The sequence below is a fragment of the Papaver somniferum genome, chromosome 2, assembly GCF_003573695.1.
Source record: "Papaver somniferum cultivar HN1 chromosome 2, ASM357369v1, whole genome shotgun sequence".
In the NCBI taxonomy this organism is placed as follows: Eukaryota; Viridiplantae; Streptophyta; class Magnoliopsida; order Ranunculales; family Papaveraceae; genus Papaver; species Papaver somniferum.
The window spans coordinates 76926856-76936548 of record NC_039359.1 but is presented as its reverse complement, the minus strand read 5'-3'; the positions used below and the strand labels follow the sequence as shown (position 1 = coordinate 76936548).

Below are 9693 nucleotides of genomic sequence, written 5' to 3'. Positions count from 1 at the left end.
ACTTCATAAAAAGTTTTTTTTTTTTTGCTTCAAGAAATCATTTTGATTTTTTTTTTCTACCACCCTAACTTCTGGCTTCTAGATGTTAAAAAGTTATTTTTTGTGTGTATCCAAACACCCTAATAACGCGTTTGGGTACAAGAAGTATAAGTGTTTTTTCTTCTCCAGAAGCAGAACACAGAAGAAAAAAGATTTTGCTTCATAAAAAATCGATTTTTTTGCTTCTAGAAGTCATTTCGGAGTATTACATCTAAACTAACCTCTTGCTTTTCGACTTTTAAAAGTCGAAAAGATACTACTGGATGTGTATCCTAACGCGCTCTCATAGCATGTTAGGGTACCAGAAGCAGAATCGCGTTTAGATACGAATCTGCTTTTGACTTCTGCTTCTAGAAGTCGTTTTACAATTCTATATTCAAACTGACTTATTGTTTTTTGACTTCTAGAAATCAAAAAGTAATTTATGAATGTGCATCCACCCAAATCCAAGAGTCAAAACCCAACTTTTCTTGTTTCAAGCTCACTTAAGGCCCTCAGGGGAACAGAACAAGAACAAAACACAGAACAAGGGAAGATTTTTGATTTGAGATCCCCAAGGTCTAGGGATATCCCTTCATTTGATAGGTCCTGAAACAAACTAAAACCCTAGAAATCTCCTCTTTCACCAAAATTTTACATTTTCATCTGAATGCATTCCCATTTTACCTCATCTATTCGTCGAACAACAATTCTTGTCACAAAATACACTCCAGCGACTATCTCGCCGGAGTTTCAATCCTCTCTTTCAATGGCCAGAATAGCAGCATCCCACACCTTACCTCTAGCTTTCAGATCATCATTAACTCCTAATAATCAAAATTCTCTTCGTTTTCTTTCTCATAGTACTTCCCTATCATCATTATCTTCTTCTTCTGTTTTTGGTGGAAGAATACAAATTTCTTATGGAGAAAACAAGAACAGGAGAGGGATTTTTGCAAATCAAAGAGGGTTTAGTAGAAAAGTGAAACGGAGTAAACCCAAGAAGGAAAAAGAATTGGAACTCAATGTTAGTATTGGTATTGAAGAAGGGTTACCTGAAGATCCTGAAGTTCTGGTAATACTGTTTTTGTTAATGAACTTTCGATTTTGTTTATGAAAGTAGATACATTTTTTGAATTTAATTGTGGGTTTTTGGTTTTATGGATGATAATGAGCTTGAATTGAGTTAATTTTGATGTGTAAGGTTTTTCCAAGTGAGTTTTGGGGTGCAAAATAAGATAATTGTTTTGGTTATTATTCTTTTTAAGTATAATGTAACTCATGGGACCAGTTTAGAGTTGGTGTACACTTCTTTTGAATTGGTTTAACATGTTTGTATTTGGCGAGGATTGGTATCATTTTGTGGAATTTGAAGGATAATAATGGTGTATGTATGGGGGACTAGTTGTGGTTTTGTTCATTCTGGTTAATTTCCACATCATTTGGCTATCATAGCTATTGCTATGCCCATCGCGAACTAGAATTTGACATAAGACTTGATTTTTTGCTTTGGTAACACTGTGATGTTATCCATCACTCCGACAATGTGTTGTGTTTGATCACTCGATGACCTATGAGCGATTGATTCGATATTATGTTCATAATTTTGTTTATCATGATGAAATAGGATGTATCCATCAGTATTCATTTGCACAGTGTGATTTTGATGTGATATTCTTTGTCTCCTTAATCTCATAATTTTCAGATTGTGGGTTGGTGCAGAATATTGCGGAACTGCTACGTCTAAATGTTCCTATGGCAATGAAACTAGCATTTGATGGACTCAAAGATTCTCCGTATAAAACTAGGGACACTTCCATTGATGATGTTGGTGGGTACGAAAGTGTTGAGTTATCAGTACTTCTGTGTAATGATGATTTTATTCGAGAGCTTAATAAAGACTGGAGGGATGAGGACCATGCTACCGATGTTCTCTCCATGTCACAACATATGCCGGGGCTTAAGCTACCAATGGTAAGAATTAAGTTCTTAAACGGACAGCATGTCTTGGAGTTATTTTTCTCTTGTTTGTAAACCCTTGACAGTTTTCTTTCTTTTGCAGCTTATGATGGGTGATGTAGTTATTTCTGTTGAGACGGCTGCAAGACAAGCAGCAGAGAGAGGGCATACTCTTCTTGATGAGATCCGTGTCCTTATGGTTGGTTTTGCTTAAGTTAAAAGACATATTCTGCAGACTGCAGTTTCATGTCTTAAGATTATATGACTTAATAAAGTCTTCGTATTTTTAAACAAATAGTATAAGCCTCCGTATACTTATTTCTGTATCATAGTTTTGCATGTTATCAAATAAGGATAAGTTTTGTCTTTTTACCTATTTTTACTACTGAACATTTTTTTCACTTGTTCCAAATTCTCGAGTTTCTCTTGTTTGTTTTCAAGATTAATTATAACTAGGCAACGAGTGGGAACAGAACCTCTTTTAGTTGATAGAAGGTTCCTTATGCTTTACTAAAGTTCCATGTCGTGCTAGTAACAACATGGCTTTAGTTAAAATTGATATTAGGTCCTAGAAATATCTATGTTTAAGTCAAGAACCCTAAACTATGTTATTCTGGCAGGTTCATGGACTCTTGCATCTTTTGGGATTTGATCACGAGATTAGTGATGAAGCGGAAGAAGAGATGGAAAAAGAGGAGGAACTTCTTTTGAGAAGTCTTGGATGGAAGGGAAAAGGATTAATTCAGTGTGCCATTGATGCTGCAAGCGTTGAAAGTCCTCAAACAGAATCTCCAGATGGTAATTCACAGTGTTTTTGATCTACAATTGTTTCATTCGATTTTTCTGTTGTCATTATTCATGATTATTTTGAGCTGGTGGTGTAAGATTTTATAAAGACACTTGCAGTTTCTGGAACGTTGTAGGTGAAGTATCAAGCGACAGGAAGAAAGAAGGCAGTCTTCGGTTTTATAAACCAAAATTCAACTATATATTCTGTGACATGGATGGTGAGTCTTACACTGTAGATGGTAGTGAATTTTATCAACTTCTCTTTGGCGTCTTCTCACTGTTTTCTTATCTTAACGTAGGAACTTTGCTAAATAGTAGAAGCCAGATTAGTTCGACTACAGCAGGAGCTCTGAGAGAGGCTATGTCCATGGGAGTGAAGGTTGTGATAGCCACTGGAAAGGTAATTAGAATGATAATTTCCCCTTTTTCAACTAGCTTCTGTGTAGGTGACTGCTTACCATGATAGCAGCTTCAGAAAACCTCTAGCGAACTATATATAAATATCCAACTCCTTTTGACTATTTTATGTCGGTGAAGAGACTACATCTTCTTTTATTAAAAAAAATTCCTTACATCACCAGATTATTTGTTAGGTAATATTTCCACTTACGATAAATGAATGATTGTTACTTTGTGTAATGTTTTAAACAGGCTCGTCCTGCTGCTATGACTGCTTTGAAGGCAGTAGGTTTAGCAGGAAAAGGTGGCATTCTTTCGGAAAGTACACCTGGGGTCTTCTTACAGGTGTGTATCTCTGTAAATGTTCCTCCACTACTATGAATCTCATACAGCGTGAATATATCTCACTTTAGGAACTATGGACTTCACTTGCTTCGAAATACACCTCGACAGATTTTTTCAAATGTCTGTTACCCACTGTGACTTTAATGGATGATACCTTTATGGTAAAGTAACCATTCTCCGCTATGTTATATTTCACCATGGATGTGATCACCGCGTGAATTGTTCCGGAATCTATTTTCTTTAATCTAGGAAGTAAACCACTATCCACTGTAATGTTTCACCAATGAATGTGGTCGAAGCAGAGTAAGAAGTCGCATGTCTTTATATTTGTAGGCTTGTTATTTTTTCTGCAGTTCAATTCTTAGTGTCCAAATGCTTAAAAGTTAAAACCTCTTTTTGGTGGTTGCTTTGACATGCATATGATTGTCATTGAATTTGGACTTTCCTTCCAGGGGTTGCTAGTTTATGGCACGCAGGGGAGGGAAATTTTTAGAGGAAACTTAGATACTAGTGTTTGTCGGGAGGTAATTTTTTGTCTCCACGGTTCTATTCGAGTTGTTTCTCTGGTGGTATACTCAATAATTATTACTTCATATGTAATTCTTTTCCTCACAATGGTTACTCAACAATAGGCATTTATGTACTCGTTGGACCACAAAGTTCCTCTCATTGCATTTGCACAGGACAGGTGCTTCACACTGTTTGAACACCCGTCAATAGACTCACTTCATCTTGTATACCATGAGCCCAAGGTACCCAATTTGTGCTATAATCTTATCTTGTGATCTTCTTTTTGTGTTCCACCATTGTCCTCCGGCAATTAGGTTTCTCAGTTATTGAGTTTGTTTGCAGGCCGAAGTCATGCCTTCTCTTGACAATCTCTTAAACACTGCTGATATACAGGTATGGATTTGTTGGAACCTAGTCTAGATTCTTGAATTATGAAAAAGAACAAAAGAAAAAGGCGATATAATTTTACCTCTACAGATGAATGTATATTCTCTGCAACATAACAAGCACAAATTCATAATTTATGAATTCACATCTTGCCATTTTTGTCTCTCAAGTTTCATTGGTTTGCAGAAACTGCTATTTTTCGACTCTCCTGAGTCGATATCTACTACATTGCGACCATATTGGTTTGAAGCAACAAAAGGGCGTGCTGGTGTTGTTCAAGCCATGCCTGATATGCTTGAAATTGTTCCCTCCGGAACTTCCAAAGGAAGTGGAGTAAAAATGTTGCTGGATCAATTGGGCGTCACCCCAAAAGAGGTAGGGACGACAGATTTTTCTTATCCTTGTTATGCTTTGTTTCACTTATGTGCAAACTTTTAGTTTTTTCATTCTACCCTTAAAATCAGTCGGTGTGCATCTGAAAGAACAGATAAAGGGGGTTGTCTTTCTGGAATGTCAAGCATATGAATCTTTAGAAGAAGAGATTTACACCAATTAATCTTTCTTACCATGTAGCAATGTTATATGCATCTTGAACTTCAGTGCTAAGAAGATTGAACATTTAATCCCTTCATCCATTCTGTTCCTAATGAATAGGTAATGGCTATTGGAGATGGAGAAAACGACATTGAGATGCTTGAGCTGGCTTCTCTAGGTGTAGCTCTTAGTAACGGAGCAGAGAAGACAAAGGCTGTTGCAAATGTTATTGGCCTCAGTAATGATGAGGACGGTGTAGCTGATGCCATTTACCGGTACGCATTCTGATTATCAGATAATGAAGAAAAGTAGAATGATTTTCGTCACACCCTTACTGCCAATTTTTTTTAATTATACCTCAATATTGTGATTCATTCGAATGAACAAAAAAAGAGCAGAAATCTGCCTTATTTTTTCACTGAGCAATGCCGATGCAGCTCCTTAACTGCTGGTTGTTGGCAACTGCTTCATCATAATGAGAAATGAAGTTTTGGTTATTATTGATACCCATTCATACAGTCTCCTTGTACTAATAAAGGCAGGACGGTGATTAGAATTACTTTTTTCTAGAATCATGTCCATTCAAATGCCCATTTCTGCTTACCAAATGGTAATTATATTTTTTAATCTATTATACGGAGATTGTTGTTGTGAATGAACTAGTTCCTGCAATGGTTTTGCAACCTGGTTTTTCTTTTCATATCTAGGATTAGCTTTAGCAAATATATGTAACATTGCTTTATCTGAAACAAGTTCGATGTTTATTTCTTCGTGTTCTTTTATGAGCGGATCTATTTCCCGACAGGTTAACTCACTAGTGTACAGATAAAAAGAGTTGAAACCACTTTCAGCAAAATTCAACATAGAATTTCATCATACAAAATACTGGAAATTTCAAAGGAAAAACAAGAAAGTATTCATTGTGTCAAAAGCTCTCCATGTGGATAGATTTACCGGTTATCTTCTGCAAATCTTTTCCGGGATCCGGTGACGCACATAGCAATCCTGAATATAACTATTTGGAAATTCCATTTTTATTTTATTGTTGGCCAGAGTTCTAAAGGGTGTTAGAATTTGTTACCAAAAAACCTTTGTGCTTTGTCCAAGAAAATGTCCCAACACTTTGAGACCATCACTTGTGGTTTGTTCTTATCTCCAAGACTTATCCTAGTATGGGATGTCCCAACCATCTTTAATTCCATGACCACCTTTACTCATGATGATGAAACACAATAGAAGAACATGCTTGAATCATGCAATAAAACTGAAATCCCAAACCATAAAAAAAAATAAAAAAAATAAAATGAAAAGACAATTTCAAAAAAATTGAAACAACTTCATATAAATGGAATTCTCCCATAAACAGATATTGTTAAAACTCATCTAATAATTTTTGCTTACAAAAAATTAATGAACCATGAAATCAATCAAGATGGCTAATAGCAAAAACAGTACTCCTTTTTGCAGGAATTAGAGGAGGTCTTCTTGGACTACCTATAACAGACTTGAATCTAGGAGCTGAATAAGACTTTTTTGATATGACCTTCTTTTGTATATCCAACCCACCTCCATAACTCTTACAAGTCTTGATCATCATCTTCTTTCTACCATAACCATTTTCTTTCTTGACAAGATCTTCTACACAACTCACATCAGACAATGAAGTAAACGACTGTGATTTCCCTTGAAAATGTTTAGATAGTCCTCTCTTGATAGGAAGAGTAGCCATTAGATCAGACAGTTCAAACAATGGCCCATTAGTACTACTCGAAGAAGAAGAAGAAGACGCATCATCTACCAATTCTTCACAACTTGATGATGCATTAGATGTATTACTCGACTCATCATCAAACGTTGAGGAAGAGGTACTTGACATTAAATCACTTGCATCATCATCATCTGCTTCCATGTCTGCCCATCGATTTCTTGAAGCAGCAAGAGATGAATAATACGGACCGGTTATGGTGGAGATCGGATCGCGGAATGTTTTCAGTTTTCCTTCACCCATTTCTTTTCTTTTGCGATGATCCAACTTGAGAACACAATAAGAACAAGAATAATTATGCGATGGCAACAACAGGGTTATCTTAAGCTCAGAAACGAGACTTGAGTTGATACACAAATTATGAGAATGGAATGTGGCCTTGTTCTGTATATATATAGCATCCACAAGAAAAGAGAATCAATATTTATTTATTTATTTTATTTTTGAATTTATCTGAATACTTATCTGCTTATAAAGAAAATAAAAAACTTATCTCATGGTTTGAAATATTCCTAAACTTTAATTTTCCATAGACAGAGAGGAGGAGGATAAGGATCTAAAGAATAGAAGTTTTGTAGACATCCATGCAGATAATGAGTCACCACCACCTTTACTCTTTATTTTTATTTTAGTACATTAGATATGTTATTTTCAAATGCATTAGTTAAATCTTGGATCATATGTCCAAAAAAAGGATCTAATTTCTTGTGGTTGTAAATTTGGATAACCAGTTTTATACTACAAACTTTCAAGATTTAGCTTAATAATTTTTTTGGATAAACTTTATTTAAAGATATGTGAAAATTACAAGGGATGGCAAGACCGACTAATGTTAGGATTTTGAAACTTAAAAATCCTAATTAAGCTAGTTAAATCTGCATTATATGTTATTATGGATTTTTAATCTGCCTTTGACTAGTGAAGTCCATACATTTGCTTACATTTATAGCTTCGGCAGCAAATCGAACAGTTCATACAAATTTTTATTTAATGTGAAGAAAAAAAAATGTCAAGAGGTGTGTCCCGAGAAAAATTATGGTGACGGAGTATTAAAAATGTATAACCCTATCAAATTATCGTTTTTGTTTTTATAATTGATGATGAAGGTTGGTAACTATGAGAACTACATGCCAAGCTAGGGGGGATAAATAAGGGTGCACACGGTACGGTTCGGCTCGGTTCCTGTCCAGGCCGAGTACCTGTACCTCCCTAGGCTCGGTTCCAAAATTTTGGACCGGTACCTGTACCTTGTACCTCGGTTCCGGTACCATTCGGTACACGTACAGTACCAAGTACGGTTCCGGTACCAATCGGTACTTTCTGTCAGAATTCAAAGACAGATTTTCCTGTCATTTTTCCAGACAAATTGAGTACCTGTTTTTCAATATATTAACCAATATCTCAATCAAAGAATAAATTAACAACTAACACGTAACAATAATACTAGCAAACCTCCAAACAACCAAAGTCTTGAAAATCTGAAAAAGGAAAAAGTAGCAGTAGCACACAAACACACACAATAGTCTTAATTCTGAACCACAATGCACTGGTGGTGGCATTATCAAATAGCAGTAGCAATGACAGAATGATTGGACAGTGGTGGCAAACTGGCAATGACAAATACAAAGTCTTGAGTCTTGATCTTCTATTCCATTCCATGGCAGCATCACTTGTGGTGGCATTGTTGTTGATAGGACCAAGTAACGCTACAAAAACAAGTAATAACAGTTAGTAACTATTAGTCTATGTCTAATACTGCCAAACATAAGTAAATAGATAGTGCTCTTTAAGTGTATTCTAAGATTCAAATGACTACATACATTTGAAGATTCAATTGACTACATGAATCCGAAATTAAACATGTATTCTAAGCATGTTCTCTGATTTCGAGACATACCAAGGAATCAACAGACTCGGGTTTGTGAGTAGAAATCACCAAAACTGATGTTTCAATTTCGAAAAAAACCCATGCTTTAAAACTCCTTCAAATACAATAATCGAAAACAAAAACTGCATAATCAAGAAAAAATGAGAAAATCAAGCAAAAATGGAAAAGAACATGTAATAACAATAAGGTTTATACCTGAGGAAATTTTCTTCTTGGAGTCTTCACCACCACCAGAAATAGCAGCAATATGGTAGCTGATGTCGCTGATGATGAATCGACATATTCAGATCGAATTAACCAATACCAAGCAAATATAATCTAATCAAATAACAATAATCTCAACTAAAAACTAAATTAAAGTTAAAAATGAGTTCAATCTCTAGTTCGATATCTTCTTCTTCCCGTTAATTAAACTAGATACAGGGTTACAAAAAGGGTTTCCTTTTGATTTCTGCTGATATATGAACTTTGATTTTGAGACGGGTTATGATTAATCTTCGATTTGTAAGTGAGAGGTTCGATCTGTGAGGTTCGATCTATAAGAGTGACGTTGTGGAAGAAAATTGAGAGAGAAACAGGTTGTGAAAGAACCGAGAGAGAAGTGAAAGAAGAAGAAGGAAAAAGAAAATGAATCACGTCTGTTTCTAACCCTAACTTCATTCCTATATATACTAGATATCTACCACCGTTAGATTAGATAGAAATCTAACGATCACAAATGATCGGTACACTCGGTACAGTTCGGCACGGGATATGGGTAGGGCCGAGTACCTGTACCTCCCTAGCCTCGGTTCCTATTTTTTGGACCGGTACCTGTACCCCCTTCCTCGGTTCGGGACAAAAACAGGTACGATTCCACCGGTTCCGGGACGGTCCGGCTCGGTTCCTGTGCGCCCTTAGGGATAAAGTATAATCTCTCCTCTGATTTCAAAAAATATAAAGATACGCAATATGTGGTGACACGTTTGTTTATTGAAAATATTTAGGGAAAAATGTCGTTTGGTCCTTTTTTAGGTGGGTTCATGTCTGTTTAGTCCTTTGGAAAAATGCCTTTAGTGTTTGGTCCATAATTATTTAAAAATACAAAACAGACAAAAAT

General features: G+C 35.8%; 2 protein-coding genes across 3 annotated transcripts; one reads left to right on the top strand and one right to left on the bottom strand.

Moving 5' to 3' along the window:
• Window positions 1–524: 524 nt before the first annotated feature.
• Window positions 525–5572, top strand: LOC113348100 (endoribonuclease YBEY, chloroplastic-like). 2 transcript variants are annotated; one of them, XM_026591800.1, is made up of 12 exons: window positions 525–1093; window positions 1741–1992; window positions 2081–2176; window positions 2598–2775; window positions 2901–2984; window positions 3066–3166; window positions 3418–3510; window positions 3963–4034; window positions 4143–4262; window positions 4363–4413; window positions 4594–4782; window positions 5062–5572. In XM_026591800.1, exons 1-12 carry the CDS (start codon window positions 689–691, stop codon window positions 5227–5229), a joined length of 1809 nt encoding a protein of 602 aa, XP_026447585.1. In that variant the 5' UTR covers window positions 525–688; the 3' UTR covers window positions 5230–5572. The 2 variants fall into 2 exon arrangements, with proteins under 2 accessions (XP_026447585.1, XP_026447586.1); XM_026591801.1 differs by having other exon boundaries at window positions 993–1093; window positions 1724–1992.
• Window positions 5573–6256: 684 nt separating this feature from the next.
• LOC113353575 (cell wall integrity and stress response component 1-like) lies at window positions 6257–7088 on the bottom strand. Its single transcript, XM_026597129.1, has one exon. The coding sequence runs from the start codon at window positions 6947–6949 to the stop codon at window positions 6365–6367; it is 585 nt and encodes a 194-aa protein (XP_026452914.1). The 5' UTR covers window positions 6950–7088; the 3' UTR covers window positions 6257–6364.
• Between the last annotated feature and the right edge of the window lie 2605 nt (window positions 7089–9693).

Bases quoted from the DNA above. Each gene is read 5' to 3' on its own strand.
- LOC113348100 (XM_026591800.1), top strand. From the start codon at position 689: ATGCATTCCCATTTTACCTCATCTATTCGTCGAACAACAATTCTTGTC. The intron at 1,993-2,080 runs GTAAGAATTAAG...TTTCTTTTGCAG, and splicing joins CGGGGCTTAAGCTACCAATG to CTTATGATGGGTGATGTAGT. The intron at 3,511-3,962 runs GTGTGTATCTCT...CTTTCCTTCCAG, and splicing joins CACCTGGGGTCTTCTTACAG to GGGTTGCTAGTTTATGGCAC.
- LOC113353575 (XM_026597129.1), bottom strand. From the start codon at position 6,949: ATGGGTGAAGGAAAACTGAAAACATTCCGCGATCCGATCTCCACCATA.